At 41.3% G+C, this 24,765-nt stretch overlaps 1 protein-coding gene across 4 annotated transcripts in view; it reads left to right on the top strand.

Moving 5' to 3' along the window:
- The window catches only part of kiz (kizuna centrosomal protein), a 213,442-nt gene that overhangs the window by 16,423 nt on the left and 172,254 nt on the right, over positions 1–24,765 (top strand). For all 4 annotated transcript variants that reach the window (XM_063056241.1, XM_063056239.1, XM_063056240.1 and 1 more), the window contains one exon: positions 1,325–1,481. In XM_063056241.1, the coding sequence (XP_062912311.1) occupies positions 1,325–1,481 (157 nt within the window). The remainder of the gene's footprint in view (positions 1–1,324; positions 1,482–24,765) is intronic.

The following is a 24,765-nucleotide window of genomic DNA, read 5'->3' as shown; positions in this document are numbered from 1 at the left end:
GCAATAGAAATCAACATCAGAGCAGATATTATATTGTCCAGTTGTCAGCAGAGAATGCACTTTGTCAATGATGCCCACCTGGATTTCGTTATTCAAATATATCCTTTCAGAGCCTAGCCATGATTCATATCTTTCCTGTGAAATTATGCTCCAGCCAGCATTAATTATTCCCTGATCCAATGTAAAGGTATGGCATGATAGCATAGCACTTGGCATAACACTACTGCAACACCAGCGACCCAGATTCAATTCCTGCCACTGTCTGTAGGAGTTTCTATGTTCTCACTGTGAATGTGTGGGTTTCTGCTGGGTGCTCTGGTTTCCTCCCACATTCCAAAGACATACAGGTTAGTAGGTTAATAGGCCACATGGGTATACTTGGGCAGCATGTGCTCTTTGGGCTAGAAGGGCCTGTTACTGTGCTGATTCTCTTAAACCGAATCTGAATCTAAAGATTTAGATAACGATATTCCACATAAAAGCCTCAGAGTGGTATTTTCTTCCTAACTAAAGTAAAGCTGTATTTATGTCATTAATATACATTAAAAATTTGCCCAGAAAAAAGCTGAATAATGTTAAAACCATGTTTTCATTTCGCATCAATGAGATAAATCTCACGGTTTTTTTTGTTCTTTTTCTCCACTTAGTGTCTACGAATATGCTGTTTCTATACTGCCATGTTTACTGTTGGTTGCTAAACAACACCTGCTTTCCTACTGCATTTAATTCAGGTGGCTCAATTTTAAAGCTTCGCCTCCGTATTCCTGCCTTTCTTCCTTGCATCTTCTTGGTTGTTCAACTTAGTGGGTTCAGGATTTTATTTTAATTGCGTATTGTTGCAATCCCCAAAATAGGAGGAATCATTCACAGCATTTCTCACATAATTGAAAAACAAAAAAAATGCAAATGCTGGAAATCTGAAATAAAAACGGAAAAATTTACCTCTTCCACCTATCACGTCCCAGTTTCTTACTTCGTTTCCCCTTCCCCCAACCACCAACCTTTCCCTTCACCTAGTTCCACCTATCACCTACCAGCTTGTACTCCTTCCCCTACCCACAACCTTATTCAGACTTCTTTCTCCTTCCTTTCCAGTCCTAATGAAGGGTTCTCAATCTGAAACACTGACTATTTATTGCTCCATAGGTGCTGCCTGACTTGTTAAGTGTGTGTTGCTCTGGATTTCCACCAGCTGCAAAATCTCTTGTTTATATATTGCAAAATATTGCAGGTCAGGCAGCATCTTAGGAGAAAGAATAGAAAGTTGATGTCCTTTCAATTTGTGGCGTCTTTGCTAACATCCTGCCATTTTTCTGAATTCCAGGCTAAGGCATGCCCGATTGAAAAGTTATTTGAAAGAAGTGCGTGAAAGGGAGAGAAAAGCCCAACTTCGCAACCAACAGTTGCTCAAAGACTTTGGGAGTATTGAAGCTCAAATCACAGCATTAAGTACAAGTTCAGACACATGGAAACAAATGAAGGTAGAACATTGCTAAATGTTAATAATTTTCTATTCGATAAGTTAACGTTTTAGAATATTAAGTGTTTAATTATACAAGATACAGAATACCTAATTGTGATTACAAGGCATTACCTTTAGCCAAATTTCAGATCCCAGCACTATTTTCTTCACCTGTCTCTACCACTACAGAAGATCCTCCTCCAGCCCTTCACCAGGGCACAAGCAATATGTATTTTCCTTCTTTTTGAGAAGTTTGCAACTCCTCTACTACTTGTTTTAATCCCCATGTTAAGACTCACAGGTCTAAACCTGATTCTTTAGACTAACATCTTTGACCACACCCATTTCTGTACAGTATCTGATTTCCACAAAATGCAAACATTTATCCTACAAGTTGCCTATATGTAAGTACTGGTTAAGAATGTAAGAACATAAAAAGTGGAAGCAGGAGTAGACCAATCAGTATCTTAACATTCTCTGCTGCTCAATAACATCATGGATGATGTTTAATCTCAGGTCCATATTCTGCACCATTACCATATACCTTAATCCTTTTACTATACTGTATATCAATCTCTCAGTCTCTGTAAATGTTTGGAGGGGTTTGAGCTAGTGTCAGAACATGGCAAAGGGATGAATGGAGAAAAAATTATAGAGATGGGTCTGTTGCTTTGAATACTTCGTAATGATTTGGCAAAGATTTTATAGGCAGATGCTCTTCTTGACACTATATTCTTTACCTGGGTTTGGGACTGACAATGGATAGGTAGAATTAGTCACCTCCAGCTCGGATTCTGTTTTCAAAAGTGAAGGATTTTAGATCTTTCTCTTGCTAGAATAAGTATCTTAAAATGTAGTGCTTCCAGATAATGTATTTCAATACAAGAAGTAGAATATACCATTGTACTGAACTAATTGGATTAAGAAACTTCCAGGTTTGCTTTTTGGTCGATGCTGTTCTCAGTTTATATCTGTAGAATAGCATGAAATATTTTGTTGTATTTTGGGATGTAGGAATAAGATTGCGAATCTCTTTTTACTACATCCATGAGCATGTGTAAAATATTCACTTTTAGCCTTCTACCGCCCTCACAGTTCAGATATATGCAGTGAGTTAAACACCTACTCAAAAACCACCTGAGATGGAAACTCCCTTCAGGGTTTTTAATAAGATTGTACTTGTGAATTGCAGAAAGTTAAGTAAATTCAATACAGAATTTTTGTGTACCTGAATATTCTAATATCCTAATACTGCTGATTATTCTGACATGGGTTTTAACACTGGTAATGCACACATGCAGCACTCCATAACTATGCTGTGTAAAGAAGAGTTAACTCATGGTGTAATGATATCTTAATAATGATGGGCAATGAACAGAATACTTCCTTCAAAATATACCTCCGAAATGTTTACTGGTATTAACAAAGCTTAAGTCTCACAGATATTGCTGTATCAAGGGCAAATAAAGAGGAGATGGAGATGGATGTCTTTCCACTATGTGCTTCAAAATGAAATCTAATTAACCCGTGCAGGAAATGATATATTAAAAAAAACTTACATAAGTGATGTTCATACAAGACAAACTGTGCCTCTAGAGGCTAGAACACTCCCTGCTTGGCATCCATAGGTTATCAAATTTAATTATTGAAACTAAAAGTCAAATGATCGTATCATTAAGTCTTTGGCAAAAGAAGGATAGTCTCAGAGACTGGTCTTCGAAACAGTCTTACTACATAGTCTTTAACTGTTTTCACTTCAAAAATGTTGGCCTTGATGACATTGCTTGTGGTAATGTGTAATGAGCAGATGGGTGACATGGTGTTTATCCAGAATGACAACTGGGTGAGTTGCCTCTGAAGTGAGAGTTTTGCCTTGCGCAGGATGAATCCAACTTCACTATGTCCAGCAGTGTCTGTTGCTTTTGGGTACCTTCGTGATTCAGACCCGAGTTACGTCTTTCCCTTGACAGCTAGTAAGGACAATTACCAAATTTGTGAACTCTCATATCGTACCCCAGAATCTTGTTTTATTGGTGGTCAAGAATCTGAGGTAGTCTCAGTAAAGCTGTGGAACATTTGTTTGATGTCTGCCATCGCTGGAACAGTCTCAGTTCTGAAATGAATGAGGACCCAAGTAAACTGTCATTGAGGCCTGGAGCCTGAAAGTGCATAATGTTCAGAAATATGCCTTTTAAACTGTGCACTTGAACCAAAGACAATTTATATTTGTGCAGATTTCTGGAGGTGGTAAACACTGAAGTTGGGCAAATATCAGTTTTCTTTTTTGGGATCTAGTGGAGGGGCTAACTCTTTCTTTTCTAGTTTCCTTCTCAAGTGAGGGACATGAGTCAACTAAGGACCTGTCTTCTGTTTTTTGGTAGGAATTGTAGTGGAAAGTGGAAAGGAAGGGGAGCTACCCAACTGTTTGACTTGTCTTTGCTAAACTCTTTGTTCATGATTTGAAGGAGAGATGCCAGCTTATAGTTTTCTTCCAAGTGACAGAAGGCCAGTTTGCCTAAATCTGGCTGAGCGTAGAAACCCTACAGCACAATACAGGCCCTTCGGCCCACAAAGTTGTGCTGAACATGTCCCTACCTTGGAAATTACTAGGCTTCCCCATAGCCCTCTATTTTTTAAGCTCCATGTACCTATCCAAAAGTCTCTTAAAAGACCCTATCGTATCCACCTCCACCACTGTTGCCGGCAGCCCATTCCACGCACTCACCACTCTCTGAGTAAAAAAACTTACCCCGACATCTCCTCTGTACCTACTCCCCAGCACCTTAAACCTGTGTCCTCTTGTGGCAACCATTTCAGCCCTGGAAAAAGCCTCTGACTATCCAGACGATCAATGCCTCTCATCATCTTATACACCTCTATCAGGTCACCTCTCATCCTCTTTCACTCCAAGGAGAAAAGGCCGAGTTTACTCAGCCTATTCCCATAAGGCATGCTCCCCAATCCAGGCACCTCCTTGTAAGTCTCCTCTGCACCCTTTCTATAGCTTCCATATCCTTTCTGTAGTGAGACCAGAACTGAGCACAGTACTCCAAGTGGGGTCTGACCAGGGTCCTATATAGCTGCAACATTACCTCTCGGCTCCTAAATTCAATTCCATGATTGATGAAGGCCAATACACTGTATGCCTTCTTAACCACAGAGTCGACCTGCGCAGCTGCTTTGAGCATCCTATGGACTCGGACCCCAAGATCCCTCTGATTCTCCACACTGCCAAGAGTCTTACCATTAATACTATATTTTGCCATCATAATTGACCTACCAAAATGAACCACCTCACACTTATCTGGGTTGAACTTCATCTGCCACTTCTCCACCCAGTTTTGCATACTGTCAATGTCCCGCTGTAACCTCTGACAGCCCTCCACACTATCCATAACACCTCCAACCTTTGTGTCATCAGCAAACTTACTAACCCATCCCTCCACTTCCTCATTCAGGTCACTTATAAAAATCACAAAGGGTTAGGGTCCCAGAACAGATCCCTGAGGCACACCACTGGTCACTGACCTCCATGCAGAATATGATCTGTCTACAACCACTCTTTGCCTTCCGTGGGCAAGCCAGTTCTGGATCCCATGCCTCCTTACTTTCTCAGTAAGCCTTGCATGGGGTACCTTATCAAATGCCTTGCTGAAATCCATATACACTACATCTACTGCTCTTCCTTCATCAATGTGTTTAGTCACATCCTCAAAAAATTCAGTTAGGCTCGGAAGGCACGACCTGCCCTTGACAAAGCCATGCTGACTATTCCTAATCATATTATACCTCTCCAATTTTCATAAATCCTGCCTGTCAGGATTTTCTCCATCAACTTACCAACCACTGAGGTAAGACTCACTGGTCTATAGTTTCCTGGGCTATCTCTACTCCCTTTCTTGAATAAAGGAACAACATCCGCAACCCTCCAATCATCCGGAACCTCTCCCATCCCCATTGATGATGCAAAGATCATCGCCAGAGGCTCAGCAATCTTCTCCCTTGCCTCCCACAGTAGCCTGGGGTACATCTCATCCAGTCCTGGTGATTTATTCAACTTGATGCTTTCCAAAAGCTCCAGCACATCCTCTTTCTTAATGTCTACATGCTCAAGCTTTTCAGTCTGCTGCAAGTCATCACTACAATCACCAAGATCCTTTTCCATAATGAATACTGAAGTAAAGTATTCATTAAGTACCTCTGCTATTTCCTCTGGTTCCATACACACTTTGCCACTGTCACTCTTGATAGGTCCTATTCATTCACATCTTCTCCTCTTACTCTTCACATACTTGCAGAATGCCTTAGGGTTTTCCTTACTCCTGCCCGCCAAGGCCTTCTCATGGCCTCTTCTGGCTCTCCTTATTTCCTTCTTAAGCTCCTCCCTGTTAGCCTTATAATCTTCTAGATCTCTAACATTACCTAGCTCTCTGAACCTTTTGTAAGCTTTTCTTTTCTGCTTGACTAGATTTATTACAGCCTTTATACACCACGGTTCCTGTACCCTACCATAACTTTCCTGACTCATTGGAACGTACCTATGCAGAACTCCACTCAAATATCCCCTGAACATTTGCCACATTTCTTCCGTACTTTTCCCTGAGAACATCTGTTTCCAATTTAAGCTTCCAATTCCCTGCCTGATGGCCTCATAATTCCCCTTACTCCAATTAAACACTTTTTTAACTTGTCTGTTCTTATCTCTCTCCAATGCTATTGTAAAGGAGATAGAATTATGATCACCATCTCCAAAATGCTCTCCCACTGAGAGATCTGACACCTGACCAGGTTCATTTCCCAATACCAAATCAAGTACTGCGTCTCCCCTTGTAGGCTTATCTACATATTGTGTCAAGAAATCTTCCTGAACACACCTAACAAACTCCACCCCATCTCAACCCCTTGCTCTAGGAAGATGCCAATCAATATTTGGGAAATTAAAATCTCCCATCACGACAACTCTTATTATTACACCTTTCCAAGATCTGTTTCCCTATCTGCTCCTCGATATCCCTGTTATTATTGAGCGGCCTATAAAAAACACCAAGTTATTGACCCCTTCCTGTTCCTAACCTCCACCCACAGAGACTCTGTAGACAGTCCTTCCATGGTGTCCACCTTTTCTGTAGCTGTGACACTATCTCTGATCAACAGTGCCACGCCCCCACCTCTTCTGCCTCCCTCCCTGGCCTCTCAGAGATAAGTCTGACAGGATGCTCAATTTACTAACCTACAGTCTTCTCTTTCATATTGAATCTACTCTCACAGGGTCTGAAATAACCTGGGCATCTGTTCTCCAGGATGTTAGTCTTAAATGTGCTGGCAGTAGGCTGATGAGCACCATTAAGGCAGACTTCACCCATTATGACCCGACTCACGTCCAATCATTGCGCACAAGGAGCACTTTGTTGACTATCATGCTGTTCATACATCTGATGTACATGGATGGTGTCGCTGCCAAGCAACAATAGAATTTCAGCAGAAGAATCAGAATCATGTTTATTATCACTGGCATGTGACATGAAATTTGTTAACTTAGTAGCAGCAGTTCAATGCAATACATAATATAGAGGAAATAAAATAATAATAAATAAATAAGTAAATCTTATTCAGTATACTTTATATCAGCGGTCCCCAACCACCGGGCCGCAAAGCCTGTGCTACCGGGCCGTGAGAAAGCGAGTTAGCTGCAGCTTTCCTCATTCCCTGTCACGCACTGTTGAACTTGAACATAGGGTTGCCAACTGTCCCATATTAGCCGGGACATCCCGTATATTGGGCTAAATTGGTTTGTCCCATATTTTCCCCACTAAGGTAGAGTGTTCCTATGAAACCTTTCATGCCAAAATGGCGTAAAGTGAAGAAGCAATTACCATTAATTTATATGGGAAAAATTTCTGAGTGTTCCCAGACCCAAAAAATAACCTAACAAATCATACCAAATAACACATAAAACCGAAAATAAATAACACTAACATAGTAAAAGTAGGAATGAAATGATATATAGCCTATATAAAGTCAAAATAATGTATGTACAGTATAGACGGGAAGGTGAAGGCAAAACCGATTTGTGGGGGGACAAAAAATCGGCATGTAGAGGTGCCTGCGCAAGGCTTCATAGTCATGGTAGTCTTTCCTGGGGAAAAGTGTCCCGGGATTTGACTGCTACTTTTGTCCCTTATTTAGGAGTGAGAAAGTTGGCAACCCTAACTGTAAAAGATATGTAGACATGTTGAGGTGAATTTAACCCCACTTGAACACCAACCCCCCCCCCCCCCCCACAGTCGGCTGGTCTCGCAAGAGTATTGTCAATATTAAACCAGTCTCTAGTTGGGGACCCCTGTTTTATATAGTATACATATATTGAATGGATCAAAAATCGTGCAAAAAACAGAAATACTATGTGATTTTCAAAAAAAAGTAAGACAGTGTCCAAGGGTTCAATGTCCATTTAGGAATCGGATGGCAGAGGGGAAGAAGCTGTTCCTGAGATGCTGAGTGTGTGCCTTCAGGCTTCTGTACCTCCTACCTGATGGTAACAGTGACAAAAGGACATGTGCTGGGTGGCGCATGGCCAAGAGGCTAGGGCGTTGGACTTGCGATCTGAAGGTCGTGGGTTTGAGCCTCGGCCGAGGCAGCGTGTGTATCCTTGAGCAAGGCACTTAACCACACAGTGCTCCAGTCTACCCAGCTGAGAATGGGTACCGGCAAAAATGATGGGGGTTAACCTTGCGATAGACTGGCGTCCTATCTGTGGGGGAGTCTTGCATTCTCAGTCGCCTCATGCCACCAGTCTGATGGGCCGCAGGCAAAAGCACCAGCCTGATGGGCCACAAGGCTCGTGACAGACTTTAATCTGGGTGCTGGAGGTCCTTAATAATGGACGCTGCCTTTCTGAGACACCGTTCCCTAAGGATGTCCTGGGTACTTTGTAGGCTAGTACCCAAGATGGAGCTGAGTAGATTTACACACTTTTGCAGCTTCTTTCGGTCCTGTGCAGTAGCCCCTCCAGACCAGACAGTGATGCAGCCTGTCAGAATGCTCTCCACAGTACAACAAGAGAAGTTTTGAGTGTGTTTGTTGACGTGCCAAATCTCTTCAAACTCCTAATAAAGTATAGCCACTGTCTTGTCTTCTCTATAACTAAATTGATACGTTGGGACCAGGTTAGATCCTCGGAGATCTTGACACGCAGGAACTTGAAACCGCTCACTCTCTCCACTTCTGATCCCTCTATGAGGATTGGTATGTGTTCCTTCGTCTTACCCTTCTGGAAGTCCACAATCAGCTCTTCGTCTACTGACGTTGAGTGCCAGGTTGTTGCTGCAACACCACTCCACTAGTTGGCATATTTCACTCCTGTACGCCCTCTCGTCACCACCTGAGATTCTACCAACAATGGTTGTATCAACAGCAAATTTATAGATGGTATTTGAGCTGTGCCTAGCCACACAGTCATGGGTGTATAGAGAGTAGAGCAGTGGGCTAAGCACACATCCCTGAGATTTACCAGTGTTGATCAGCGAGGAGGATACGTTATCACCAATCCGCACAGACTGTGGTCTTCCAGTTAGGAAGTCGAGAATCCAATTGCAGAGGGAGGTACAGAGGCCCAGGTTCTGCAACTTCTCAATCAGGATTGTGGGAATGATGGTATTAAATGCTGAGCTATAGTCGATGAACAGCATCCTGACATAGGTGTTTGTGTTGTCCAAGTGGTCTAAAGCCGTGTGGAGAGCCATTGAGATTGCGTCTGCGGTTGACCTATTGTGGCGGTAGGCAAATTGCAATGGGTCCAGGTCCTTGCTGAAGCAGGAGTTCAGTCTAGTCATGACCAACCTCTCAAAGCATTTCATCACTGTAGCTGTAAGTGATACCGGGTGATCGTCATTAAGGCAGCTCACGTTATTCTTCATAGACACTGGTATAATTGTTGCCTTTTTGAAGCAAGTGGGAACTTCTTCCCGTAGCAGTGAGAGGTAGAAAGTGTCCTTGAATACTTCCACCAATTGATTGGCACAGGTTTTCAGAGCCTTAACAGGTACTCCATCGGAGCCTTCCGCCTTGCGAGGGTTCACTCTCTTTAAAGACAGCCTAACATCGGCCTCTGAGACAGAGATTGCAGGGTCATCAGGTGCAGCAGGGATCTTCACAGCTGTAGTTGTGTTCTCCCTTTCAAAGCAGGCAGAGAAGGCATTGAGTTCACCTGGTAGTGAAGCATCGCTGCCATTCATGCTGTTAGGTTTCGCTTTGTAGGAAGCAATGTCTTGCAAACCCTGCCAGAGTTGTTGTGCACCCGATGTCGCCTCCAACCTCATTCAAAATTGTCTCTTCACCCTTGAAATAGCCCTCCGCAGATCATACCTGGTTTTCTGGTATAGTCCTGGATCGCCAGACTTGAATGCCACAGATCTAGCCTTTAGCAGATGACATACCTCCTAGTTCATCCACGGCTTTTGGTTTGGTAATGTGCAGTAAGACTTTGTAATGATGATGATGACGTCAACTCAGATCTGAGAGGCCAGCATTGGGCATTTTCATGCCTTACAAGGCGCGGTTCGAAAGGCTGTGTGGGGCACCACTCCTCACACAGACATTTCGTGGTATTATTTTACGAGGCTGAGTTGCAAGTTCGACATCAACCCGGCGCGGATGGAGAGTGCGCACGGGGGCGGTCTGTCACTGGATCGAACTCAGGAACCTCTGTTCTCGAGCCCAGCGCTGATCTCACTGCGCCACCAGCCGACCTAGGCACATACTTATCCACACAAGTTTTAATGAAGTCGATAACAACTGCAGCATACTCGTCCAGGTTCGAAGATGAATCCCTGAATACAGTCCAATCCACTGGTTGAAAGCAGTCCTGTAGGTGCTCCTGTGCTTCCCTTGTCCATACCTTCTTGGTCCTCACTGTAGGTGCTGCAGTCTTCAGTCTCTGCCTATACTCAGGGAGTAGAAGTACAGCCAGGTGATCAGACTTCCAGAAGTGAGGGCATGGAATATCATGGTAGGCATTCTTGATGGTGGTGTAGCAATAGTCCAGTGTGTTGTTTCCTCTGGTATTGCAATTGATCTGTTGATGGTAATTGCTTAGTGATTTTTCTCAGACTGACCTGGTTAAAATATCCTAAAACAATCTCAAGAATCTCAAGTGGAAGAATCTTGTCAGCTTTGTCCTTAAGATATGAATGACTGCGTGCAGCTTCAGGAATTGGGAATATTGTTACATTCAATGAGAGTTGCAAGGGTAGGCAGACCTCCTCTCCCATTGATTCCACAATAAATCCATTAGTTCTTCCGGCAATTTCTGATGTTCCAGAACATATTTTGGAGTGTATGAGGAAATAAAACCTTGAATACTGAATATGTCAAATAATGTTGATTTTACGAAAGACTCATTGGTTTGATCATCCAATATCACACGTCTTTATTTTTTGCTCAGGATGTTCTTTTGAGTAGGCATATTTTAGAGCAGGATTTGCCTTGTAGCTCTGTGCATGAGGAAGTAACAACATCTGATTAATGTTCAGCTGGCTCCCCATTGTTCTCTGCTGCGGTTATGTTGGAACCAGTAGTAGCCCAAAGTGCTGGAATTGAATGAAATACAGATATGTGCAAGTCGCTGTTGCACTCAGCGTCGTGGATGATAATGCTACAGTCTTTTGCTTGGTGTATTGTTGAAACACAACATTTGAAATATAATGAGTGTTCTTTTAGAAAGTGTCTTCAGTTTCCAAGCGGTTTTTCTCTGAATCTTCTGCATTTCCTTAAGGGGTGAGGATTCTTATGCACAGGGTATTACTATCAGGGTGCATGACAGAGTTTTCTACTTCAGTTTTGTTGACCATGGTAGGAGTTCTGGTTTCCCATGAATTTGTTGAAGACCTCTCTTTGAATGACATGTTACTGAAAGTTGAGAGCATAATCTCGGGTTATTTCACATCTCTGCATGGAAGCAAGTGAATTCCACAAGCAATGAAAATGGTGGATTGTGGGCATGATGCTTCATTTTATACTCGATCCCTTTAGTTATCTACGGTTCTTGCATGTTGCTTTGTAGTTTCTCAACTATAGGGTTTATTCCTCTTGCTGTGTCCAAGTAACTCGGTCCTTGCAGGTAGCCCCTGATATTGTAGCTTGTAGTTCTAACAATAGATTTGCAAGCTCAAGTAGCTTCTGCGGTTCATTGTGTGAGAGCTTTGGAAAATTATCAAATTTGCTGATGCGCTATTCTTCAGTTGCCTCTGGAGAGCTAGAGCATTTGTCCAGCATCTGCCACAGCATTTGCAATCCCATAGCTAGATTATTAATATGCACTGGCCTAATCTTTCTTGCATTTTGCAGTAACTCCTCACCAAGTCATTTACAAAGAAGGTCTGGCTCTTCACTATGTTTGAGACTTGGTCCTTCCACAACATTGATAGAGCACAACTTCCAGGACAGATAACTGGGAGACTGGTTGTCAAACAGATTTAATCCTGCTGAGACTAGGTCCTGATGTGCTAGATACCAAACCAAGTCTAATGCATCTACAGGTCCTGAATGAGGGCATTGTGGAGACTGGTTTGCCAAATGTACATCTTGGGATGGATGGAAGCTCAGACTGTCCATATCTGTTAAAATGGGGTTGGTATCAGTAGCAACTCTTGACTGATGTCTTTGCTGTGATGAAACTGAAGAAGGAGGTGTTGTGAGTCTTTGCTGCTGTAGACTATGACTGTCAATACCTGGACTATGTGAAAGGCAAGTTGGCTGTGTAGTGTGGACAGTTTCTCCTTGTAGAGCTGGAGCACTGTCTGTTTTATAGCCAAAATACATTTGGGAATTCTTTCGTAAGCTGCATTGGCTGTTGTGATGGCAAAGCATGACTGATTCTAGTTATAGACTCACCACTGTCTAAGTCAGCTGCTGTTTCATATGCCTTTGCCACTGCTGAGGCAGCCTCATCTTCACTATCTTCCCTGAGTGCAGTTAATGTAGCCTCTACACGCACTCTCTCCATGTCTATAGGATGCTTTCTCTATGTCTATGCCAGTTTTCTCTATTTGCATCTCACCTTTGCATCTAGCATAAGCCAGTCTCATACTTGCTGCTCCTGCTTTAGAGTGGTTTTATGCTGCAGCAATGCTAATCACAGATTTGTTCAAGTGCTTGGAAGGTGCGATCGACATGCCATGTTCTGAACTGACTTCCAGATCTCGACTATTGATGTTGCTTGGGCCAGTAGCTGAAATTCTGTGTGGTGTTCAGGTGTGCACCCATTCCACAGCTGACAGCTTTGAAGATGGGTTTTCTTTTCACTCTACTGCCCTCACAGTGTAAATATACAAAGCTACGCAGTGAGTTTCTCAAAAATCACCCAATGTGGAAGCTTCCTTCAGGGTTTTTAATGAGATTGTAATTGTGAAACTGCAGAAACTTAAGTAAAATATATATTAAATTCAATACAGAATAGCAGAACACTGCCGATTATTCTTGCAAATGATGTTAACTAAGGTAATACACTCATGCAAGACTCCGTAACTATGTCATGTAACAAGAGTAAGTTCATGGCGCAATGATATCTTAATAATGATGGTCGATAATCATTATGCTTGCTTCAAAATAATGTTTACCATTATAAACAAAACTTAAGACTCACAGATATTTCTGTTTCAAGGGCAAATAAATCAATGGATGTCTTTGCACCATGTGCTTCAAAATGAAATCCATTTAATCTGCACAGGAAATTATATGTTTTAAAAAAAACAACTTGTGTACAGGAAGTGATGTCCAAACAAAACAAACTGGATACAAAATGAACTGCACCTCCAGAAGCCAGAGCAAGCCCATTAAGTACCTTATTGGCAGACTGGATCTAGGTGAATGAGTAGAGCAATACTAAGTTATTCTGAATTCCAAATCTTCAAAAGATAAAACTGGAGCTGTTATAAAATAAACAGTATTTTTAAAAGTTTTCATAGCCTCAGGTAATGCTGAGACTATATCTGGTCCGCTCAATAATCATCAGCTCTGTAACAAAATTGTTTTATAACTATTCATTTAGTACGTGACAATTCATTGCAGCAGTCATCTTCAAAACCTGCATTAATGACACTTACTTTCTTCAAATCAATATTTCTACATTTTTATTGCATGTTTCATCTGCCAATCAAATCTTTCCAAATGTATGATTAAAATTTCAAATCAACCTTATTCTGGTATTTTAATAGCTTTTTTTGTTTAATGAATCCCAAGTCCCATCTTGGAGTAATGTTAGAACAGCAATACCAATTCACATTTTGTGAATTAGATTTTCACTTTTAAGCATGCATCTCACTCATTTCTAGAAAAGATGCAGAATTCTTAGGAATAAAGGATCATTATACATTCTGTGTAAGTGGATGGTGGAAATGGGAAGCTGGTAATATGGGGCACTTAGTTATTAGCTTTATTCACGTGTTCTGCAAATTTGCATGGAATAATTTTGAAACAGGCATGTATGAAAAAATATTGGCAAGTTAATCTACATCTAATTTGTGATTTACCTTTTGTAGGTCTGAAATTTTGCACCTTTATTTATTTACTGATACAATGCTGTGTAGGCCCTACTGGCACTTCGACCTACACTGCCCAGCAAACCCAAACAAACACGATTAACCCCAACCTAATCACAGAACAATTTACAATGACTAATTAATCTACCCAGTACATAATTGGACATCGAGAGGAAACTGGTGGACCCAGAGAAAACCATGCATTCCACGGGAAGAATGTGGAAAAAGAGACCCTTTACAGAACAGCGCCAGAACTGAACTCTGAACCCCAGAACACCCTCAGCTGTAATAGCATTGCACTAACCGCTACGCTACCATGGCAGATAATGAGAGGACAAACATTAAAAAAAAGCTCACCCTTTCACTCCAATTTATAGCAGACTGTTGTTTTAGTTACTCACAAATGTTCGCCAATGAATGAACTGGGTGCATGTTGACATTTGGAAACTCTAATTTAGAATTATTTATTAGAGTAGCAAATAGTTACTAGTTATGATACCTGATATTTTTATCATTAGTTAACCTTTGTACATGAGAAAATAAGTGCATCCCAGAAAACATTATGTCAATTGTTCAATAGATGTTTTATTGACGTTAACATATTTCAATTTTCAGTGAGCTGTATTTGCATTTTTAACAATTTATAGTTATGCAACAATTTTTAACTAAAAATGATATGAAGGAATTGAAAATAATATCAGAAGACAATATCTATCAGACAACTATTGTTAAAACATAACTTTGGAATAAATAGAACATGGAACATTGATTAAAAAAAAACAGGCAATGAAAATGTTTTAAAAAAATTAATGATTAAAAAACCAACCTCATAATTCAAGATTCTTCACAAACTTTGTGGGAGCTAAGGTTCTTGCAAAAGTGATTGGTATTTCATATGAGCAATGATGCAATTCACACTTAGAATTTGTTGTATTTTGAATTTCCAATCTCCATCTCGCTACCAAAGCGAAGTAACATGCAGAGAGGATGTACTTTCTTATATGGAGACTCCTGTGATTTTTATGTGCTATTGAGCATGTCTTTATCTCTTTTTTTTTAAGGAATAGCATTTGAATTTGTCTTTCAGGAAGGCCAACCAAGGGAGATCCTCATATTCAGTCTACTCTCTTCTAGTATATACATGAATGATGCTTATTACAGTATAACACAGTGTTTAATAGTGTAACTGAAGCTTCCATACTTCATATTGTGTTCAACAATAATTTATCTATTCACTTTAGAATCACAACACCAGTGTCCATATTCCTGTAAGATCAGAGGTATTCAGGTGACATTGCTCTTATTTCCTGAGACTGAACATCCACACACCATTCAAGTTGTTAACTATTCTGTTCTCTCTACATTTTGATGTTTACAGGCTATGTTCACAGAATATGTACAATATGGTAATTGGTAGGAATAGTAATAGTATTTGTATATACACCAAAATTTACTTAGCAGCAAGCAAAATGGTACGGGTTTGAAGAAGGAACTGATAATAGACAATACTTGAGGCATCTCCATCTTCTCTCTGAGCATTGTTCAATGCCTGCACCTACCTTGAAGTGATTAGTTGACTTCTGTTTCCTTAGGGAAATTATTGCTCGCTATGTAAGCCGTTCTATCACATTACTGAAGTATTTACAATAATTGGACGATTAGTTACTCGTGGAGCATTTTCAGTAGGGAAAGTACAAACGTTTGTATGTATTTTTACAAATTTTATAAATATATCTCGAATATGCTGCTACTGTCCAGAAGGAAGTTCCATTTAGACATTACTCGGAGGTGGATAAAAAGCTGAAGTCATGTCAGAAATTTTACAGCAGCATGGCAAGGTCTTTTTCTGCCTAGCAGCATGATTAACCCTGTCTACCCTAACCTTTTATCTGCCAAAAGTAGAAATTCCTGGTGGTCAAACGTTTTAATTCCAATTCCCATTCCCATTCCAACATGTCCCTTGTGCCAAGATGAGGCCACCCTCAGGGTGGAGGAGCAACACCTTGTATTTGGTCTGGGTAGCTTCCAACCTGATGGCATGAACATTGACTTCTCCTTCTGGTAAAAAGAAATATTTCCCTCTCCCTCCCTTCTATGTTCCACTCTGACCTCTGACCCCTTCTCACTTGCCTGTCACTTACCCCTGGGCCCCCTCCTCTTTCCCTTTCTACTATGGTCCACTCTTTTCTTCTATCAGATTCCTTCCACTTCAGCCCTTTATCTTTCCTACACACCTGGCTTCACCTATCCCTTCTAGCTGTCCTCCTTCCCCTCCCCCCCACCTTTTTATTCTGGCATCTTCCCCTTCCTTTCCAGTCCTGAAGAAGAGTCACGGCCTGAAACGTTGACTATTTATTCATTTCCATAGATGCTGCTTGACCCGCTGAGTTTCTCCAGTATTTTGTGTGTGTTGCTTTGGATTTCCAGCATCTGCAGATTTTTCCATGTTTAATGTTCATAGAAATATTGAGGAGGACTATCTTTATATTTTTGATTTTAAAAAGTACTGAATATCCTTTAGTACCTTCCTGTCATTGAAGTTCAATATTTTTTAATATAGCTACACAGGACTTTGTATCTTTCTCATTTGAGTGGCGTTGTGTCTAGTGGAGTGGTTAAGGAGTGGTCAAGAAAGCAGGATAAAATTTGCAATAGGTAGATTTATGGAAAATTAAGTCATGTTGCGAACTGATGCAGAGAGGGGTCTCATGTTGAACAACTGACTTGTCCGAGAAGGTTAAAAACTTGAATTTAGAGGATTCTTAGTAAATAGAATAAGGAAGGTTATTCTTGAGTTTTATTTCAGGCTAAACCCAGTCAAAGAAATGTAGGTATAAACTGGTAGTAGATCAGTTTGTGCTTTAGGTCAAGAAGCATTTTTTCAGAAAGATTTGTTTATGCCTCCTTGAATAAGAGTGGTGCAGCAAAAATTCATGCAAGAGACAGATTATTCTCTTTATTGATTTTCATTGCTGGAAAGACTGAATAACTTCCACTGCTGGATAGAATAACTTCCCATTTTAGAACTTAACATTATGATCTGTTCTTCCGTATCTTCCATTGCTAAGATACCACTGTCACACACCAACTTCAAATGCATTTTTAATGAGAGACATGCATCAGTTTTATTATCAAAGTACATAAATGTGACATATACTACCCTGGGATGTATTTTCTTGGGGGCAATCACAGTAAATTCAAAGAAGCAAATAGAATAAATGAAAAACAGCACACAACAAGATGGGCAAGCAGCCAATATGCAAAAGACAACGAACAATGTAAGTACAAAAAAAACAATAATAATGAATAAATAAGCAATAGATATCAAGAATATGATATGAAGAGTCCTTGAAACTGAGCCCATAGGTCATGGAAACTGTTCAGTGTTTGGGTGAATGAAGTTGAATGAAGTTATCCCGCCTGGTTCAAGAGTATCATGATTGAGGGGTAATTACTGTTCATGAACCTGATGATGTGGGTCCTGAGGCTCCTGTACCTCCTTCCTGATGGCAGCAGCAGGAAGAGAGCATGACCTGGGTGGGGAGGATGTCCTTGATGATGATACTGCTTTCCTATGATACCGCTCTATGTTAATGTGCTCAATTGTGGGAAGGGCTTTACCCATGGTGGTCTGGCCATTACTTTTTGTAGGCTTTTCCGTTCAAGGACATTAGTGTTTTCATATCAGGCTGTGATGTAACCAGTCCATATACTCTCCGCCACACTTCTATGGAAGTTTGTCAACATTTTAGAAGAGCGGGAGGAGAAGATGGCAGCTCGACGCAGCGCGCGCAGCTCTCCGGTGAAATGATATCGTAACTGTTAAATAGGGGCCGTGGACAATTCTGATTTGATGGAGCCAGACATGAAAGCACAGAGGAACATCTGGAGAAATTTCTGAAATGCCGGTTCGCTGCCGCTGCTACTGTGTGATCGAGAATCTCCAGAGGGAAGGCCCCAAAATCCCCAGCTTTGCCTGCTGCTGGCGACTGAGGCTGAGGTCGAAGCGTTCGGATAGAGATGGTGCTCGGTACTCGGTGTCAGAGGGCTGATCAGAGCTCGAAGTTTTCGGATGACTGAGTCGGACTGTGGTTGGGCATGGCAGGGAGAGTTTTCTTCCTTCTCCTGTCTGCGTGAGATGTGGGACTTTCGAGAGACTTTGAACTTTTTTACTGTGCCATGGCCTGTTCTTCATCAAGTTATGATATTGTTGCACTATTGTAACTATATGTTATAATTATGTGGTTTTTGTTAGTTGTTCAGTCTTGGTCTGTCCTGTGTTTCTGTGATATCACACCGGAGGAATATTGTATCATTTCTTAATGCATGCATTACTAAATGACACTAAAAGAGGATTGCGTGTCCTCATAATCTAATCTAATCTAATCCAATCTTCACAAACTTCTAAGAAAGTAGAAGTGCAACTGTGCTTTCTTTGTAATGGCACTTATATGCAGGACCTAGGACAGATTCTTTGAAATGATAACTCCGAGGCGAAGACATAAAATTTCTGCAAATTACAAAATAAATAAATAGTGTCGAAATGAATAATAGAGTTGTGTTCACGGACTATTTACATGCTGGTCCAAGACAGATCTTCTGATATGATAACACCCATGAATTTAAGGTTTCTGACCCTCTCCACCTCTGATTCCCTAATAAGGACTGGCTCATGGATCATTGGTTTCCTTCTCCTGAAGTCAATAATCAGCTTCTTGGTCTTGCTAACATTGAGTGAGAGGTTGTTGCTGTGGCACCACTCAGCCAGATTTTCAATCTCCCTCTATCCTGATTCATCACCACCTTTGATTTGGCCAATGACCATAAGATAAGATGTAGGAGTAGAATTAGGCCACTTGGCCCATCAAGTCTGCTCTGCCATTTTATCATGGCTGATCCATTTTTCCTCTCAGCCCCATCTCCTGCCTTCTCTCCGTATCCCTTCATACCCTGATCAATAAAGAATTTACCAACCTCTGCCTTTAATATACATAAAGACTTGGCCTCCACAGCTGCCTATGGCAATAAAATCCCCAGATTTACCACTCCCTGGCTAAAGAAATTCCTCCTCACCTCCGTTCAGTGGTGTCACCGGTGAAGTCGGCAAACATATATATGGCATTGGAACTTTGCTTAGCCTCACAGTCATAAGTATAAAGTGAGTAGAATAGTGTACTAAGAAAATAGCCTTGCTGTGCACCCCTGATGCAGGAAATGTTGTTGCCAATCCGAACTGACTGGGGTCTGCAAGTGAGGAAATCGTGTACCCAGTTGTACAAGGAGATATTGAGGCCTTGGTCTTGGAGCTTATTGATTAGTTTTGAGAGGATGATAGTATTGAATGCCAAGTTGTAGCAAGTGAAGAACATCCTGATGTGCATATTCACTGTCCAGATGTTCCAGGGTTGAGTGAAGTGCCAATGAGATCTGTTGTAACAATAGGCAAACTGGAGTGGATTCAAGTCACTCCTCAGACAGGAGTTGATATCTTTTATTAGTAACTTCTCAAAACACTTCATCACAGTGGATGTGAGTGTTCAGCAGGTTAGGCAGCATCCATGGAAATGAACCAACAGTTGATGTTTTGGGCTGAGACCCCACTTCAGGACTCAAGAAGAATCTCAGCCCAAAGTGTTGGCTGTTTGATCATCTCAGTGGATGCTGCCTGAGCTGTTGAGTTCCTCCAGCATTTTGTATGTGGCTTTGGACTTCCAGCATCTGCAGCATTTCTTGTGTTTAAGATGTAGGTATTTGCTGGACCATAGTCACTGATGCAGGTTATCATGTTCTTCTTGGGCACTAGCATAACTGAAGCCTGCTTGAGCAGGCGGATACCCTGGACTGCCAAAGTGAGCGGTAAAAGATATCAGTGAACAGTCCAGCTAGCTGATCAGCACAAGACTTCAGTACTCAGCCAGTACCTTGGTTGGGTTAGATGCTTTCCATGAGGTCACCCTCCTGAACGGTGCTTTCGCGTTTTCTTCAGAGACTGAAATCAAAGGGTTGTCAGGAGCTGTGGGAGTTTGTGAAGGTGCAGCCATGTTTTGTTGGTCAAAGTGAGCATGAAAAAGCATTGAGCACACCTGGGAGCACAACTTCTTTGTTACATGTGTTGCCTGGTTTTATTTTGTAGGAAACAATAGCATTCAAGCCCTGCCATAGCTGTCTAGCACACTTCTGTGATTCCAGACTTGCCATTTTTGCATGTGAGATGGCTTTCCAGAAGTCATGCTTGGACCTCTTGTATTTCACTTGGTCGCCAGACCTGAACACCACTAACCTGGCCCTTGGTAGATTGTGGATCTCCTGGTTCATCCAGGGCTTCTGGTTGGGGAGGATGCTGAATGATTTTGTGGGGACACACTCATCCACAACTGGCTTTATGAAGTCCGTGACAACTGTAGCATATTTGTTCAGGTTGTCTGATAAATCCTTGAACATGGCCCCAGTCCACTGACTGGAAGCATTTCTGCAGCCACTCTCTGCCTTCCACAGACACCTTTTTTGTTGTCATTACTTCCGGAGCCTTGCTGTTTAGCCTCTGCCTTTATGCTGATAGGAGGTGCACAGCCGGATGATCAACAGTTGAGGGATGGAATGTTCTGCATTCCTTATGGTAGTATAGCAGTGGTTGAGTGTGTTGGGATTTCTAGTGCTGTAGGTGATACTTTGATGATAACTGGGTAGAGATTTCTTCACGCAAGCTTGCTTGAAGTTCCCAGCAATGGGATTGGGTAGGCTGTTTCTTGTTTGCTAATCACGGCACTCAATAGATTGAGTCCTTGCTAAACATCGCTCTTTTGCAATATGTAAACTGCAATTTGGATCACGGAAGAGAACTCTCTCATTAAGTTGAATTGTCAGCACTTAATCGTTAGACTTTCTAGGTTGGGGAGTGAGGACAATGTCCAAGATTACTACATCCAAGCACCATGAAGAGTTTAAACACAGACCTCCTCCTTTCATCCTCTTCGAATCAGCAGTCCGGTCTGTCCAGTGAATTGATAAGCCCTCCAGTCTGACCACTGTATCCGGCTTGTCCAAAGTTCGTCCACGTCTCCATGAAACCAAGGACACAGCAATCCCTCATTTCCCTCTGAGTCAGCAATCTTGCTTTTTGGTCCTCTATTTTGTTCTCCAGATTTGCTAACAAGATACTGGGTAGAAAAAGCTTTGTACCTCACCACTTTAGTCTAATTTGGAGTCCTCCCCTCCTTCCTGTCTTCTGGCCATGGCAATGTTCTTCCTTTGCTTAAAGGTGTTGAATCTTCATTCCCGGAGTCCTTCAAGATATCGTAAAATCACTAGTTCATTAAGGCGGTTTAAAAATATGCCACTTAAAGGAAAAATATAAGCTGCAGATTGCAGCAGTAGTAGTTCTGAAGAGGTATATCTGAAGTTTTGTGTGCAACCCTCAAAACATCACCTGTTTCTGGTGCCATTTTGTTTGAGGAAAGTTAGATCTCATTGGAACTAAGCAAATTTGAAGATATCAAGAACTTTATTATTCCCAGAAAGTGAAATACAAAAGAAAAAATCTTCATTCAATGCTGTTCATTCTTGTTCTACTTATTGCTGTCTACATAATTTGATGAAACTGGGATGTCTGTGGTTGCATTAGGAGTACATCGAGGAATCAAGTCGTGCATCAGTGTTAGTTATCAGTCAAAGTCCCACGAAGTGTGAACATGTAAGTTCATTGCAGTACAATAAAGGCAAAATATAAAATATTGATGCAGATGCAAGAAATATAAAATGTCGAAACACTTGAAATGACAGCTGGTGTCTGTAGAGAGAGAAACTGTTTAATAGTCCAGGGCCATGACCTTTCACCAGAACTGTGGATATGCTTGTAAAATGGCTGAATATTTGAAAAACTGCAATATTAATTCACTGATTTATCCATGATATGTCCTTTCAACATTGTCTTTGAACAATTAATGTCTGCACAATTACTGCCACAATTTTTCTAGCTGTATTTCTGCTGAACAGAGTAAATCAGGGAACACACATCAAAGTTGCTGGTGAACGCAGCAGGCCAGGCAGCATCTCTAGGAAGAGGTACAGTTGACATTTCGGGCCGAGACCCTTCGTCAGGACTAACTGAAGGAAGAGCTAGTAAGAGATTTGAAAGTGGGAGGGGGAGGGGGAGATCCAAAATGATAGGAGAAGACAGGAGGGAACCTGCTAGAGATGCTGCCTGGCCTGCTGCGTTCACCAGCAACTTTGATGTGTGTTCCCTGATTTACTCTGTTCAGCAGAAATACAGCTAGAAAAATTGTGGCAGTAATTTGATGTGTGTTGCTTGAATTTCCAGCATCTGCAGAATTCCTCGTGTTTACGAGAGTAAATCAGGGACCTGATAACCTGAAGTTTTTGGAGGCCTAAAACAATTTGAATGTAAGCAAGCTGTCATACAGATTCACTTTATGCTCTAAAATTTTCACAGAGATTATGTTCAATTAAAGAACACACATATTTAGTGTACTGTTGTAATGAAATGATCTCTATGGATGACATGCAAAACAAAGTTTTTTTTTAACGTTGTTCCATGATCTTGATGATATTGCTGACCCTCTGCATTCTGAAGTTCACCAGCATGGTCTGAGTGGTAACAGGACCTCCAGTGGCTCTATCAGGAAATGCTGGGTGTGAAATGTTCCTGCTGGCTGGCTTAGTTGATAGTTGCCCAAGTTGTTGGTGATTTATAATTGTTTTTAAATGTCTCTAATTCAGAAACACATTGTTATTGTAATTAAAAACTAAATAATTTGAGTACAGGGTATTCTTTGAACCACTGGTGTAATACTGCAGAACCTCAGCAAGACTGAACTTCACCACTGGACTCCACAGAGAGTTTAACAGCATAGCAAACTGAGACATTCAATTTGCTTTGGGTACATTGCAGTTTATATGACTAAATTGTAATGATTACAGATCTACTATCATTTAACTACAAAGTCTGGCCCCTTATGTCTTATTTACATTCTCATTTTTTGGAGTCATCACTACAGATGGAGAGGTCACTCTAAGTCCCTATACTGTATACTCTTCAAATCCCAGACCAAAACTTGACTTCTAGCCTGTCTCATCTTTTATGATGTCAATTTGCAATTGAACTCATTTAGTCTGAAGGGGAACTATCTCAAAAGCTTTAATAGATTGAAGACTATTATCGAAGTGTTCAAGTGGGGGAAATAACATCAAAATATGGCAGTCCCTGTAGAGATGGGAATTTCAATGCTTTTTAAGTGAGTAGCAAGTTTCTTGAACAGCACTGCTGAGATTTTTCCTCTGATTGAAAAGCAACAATAACTTTTCTCTCTAGCCACATAATTTATTTAAATGGCCAACTTGACATTTTTGTAAGTGTTATTATTAATTAACAACCAGATAATTAAGAGAGGGAATGCATGTTTGTCTGTCTCTATGTAGAGTTGTTTGAATATATATTTGTGCGATATTGTGGTATTTCCTTGACCATTAGATTGAAGGAACATAGACTCAAAAACAGTTACTTTCCCCAAGTAGTAAGGCTGATCAACATCTCCACCTACTAACGCACCCCCTCACACCCCCAACCAGCACTACTTTTATCATTTCCTGTCAGTCACCTTATTAATAGTAACTCCTGTGCTTAGCATCACTTTACATACAGTCCCTCTATGTATATGAGCTATCTTATCTAGATAAATTTTATGGAGATATAAATATATATTTTTTATGATAATGCAATCTATCTATGTATATAAGCTCTCTTGTGTATTTATATTTATTGCGTTAAAAAAATCGTGTTCTTTATCTTATTGTGTTTTTTTTGTGCTGCATGAAAACTGGATAACAATTATTTCAGTCTCCTTTCATGTGTACAGGTGTCCCCTGCTTTTTGAACGTTCGCTTTACGAAACCTCACTGTTACAAAAGACCTACATTAGTACCCTGTTTTCGCTAACAGAAGGTGTTTTCACTGTTATGAAAAAAATCAGCGCGCGCCCCGAGCAGCCGCTCTCCCCCGGATTCGGAACGGCATTGCTTAAACATGTTGCATTGAGCAGCCGTTAGCAAGGTGAGATCTAAGGTGCCGGAAAAGCCTGAAAGAGCTCGTAAGGGTGTTACACTTAGCATAAAACTAGACATAATTAAGCGTTTTGATCGCGGTGAACGAAGTAAGGACAAAGTGAGTTTGGCTTGAGGAAGCTGATGAAGATGATGTTGAAGAGGTTTTGGCATCCCATGACCAAGAACTGATAGATGAAGAGCTGATGCAATTGGAAGAGGAAAGGATGACAATCGAAACCGAATTCATTAGCGAAATGAACGTGAAGCAACTGCGTGAGATTTTCGCTGCAATAATAAAGTACAACTTTAATTTTGAAAGGGTACGTAGGTTTAGGGGATATTTGCAGGATGGTTTGAGTGCTTACAAAGAACTGTATGATAGAAAAATGCGCGAGGCTCAGCAGTCAAGCAAGCCTTCCACAGCAGATGACGAACCTCGACCTTCGACATCGAGGCAGGCAGTCATAGGAGAAGATGAGCTGCCTGCCCTAATGGAAACAGACGACGATGAGATGACACCCCAGTGTCCACCACCCCAACCCGCAGGCCGCAGACAGATACCGATTCGCGGAGAATGCAGCGGTAGCCGGGAGGCACACAGCACATCTTTAAGACAAAAGCCGAAATAAACATGCTAATTAATTAGGTGCTGCCCGGCACATAAATGTCGGCCCAGATCAGAGGCGATGCAATAGGCAATCGCCTCTG

This window comes from Mobula hypostoma, chromosome 8, assembly GCF_963921235.1.
Source record: "Mobula hypostoma chromosome 8, sMobHyp1.1, whole genome shotgun sequence".
Taxonomy (NCBI): Eukaryota; Metazoa; Chordata; class Chondrichthyes; order Myliobatiformes; family Myliobatidae; genus Mobula; species Mobula hypostoma.
Note: the sequence above shows the minus strand (reverse complement) of the source record. Positions and strands in the feature narration are given on the sequence as shown.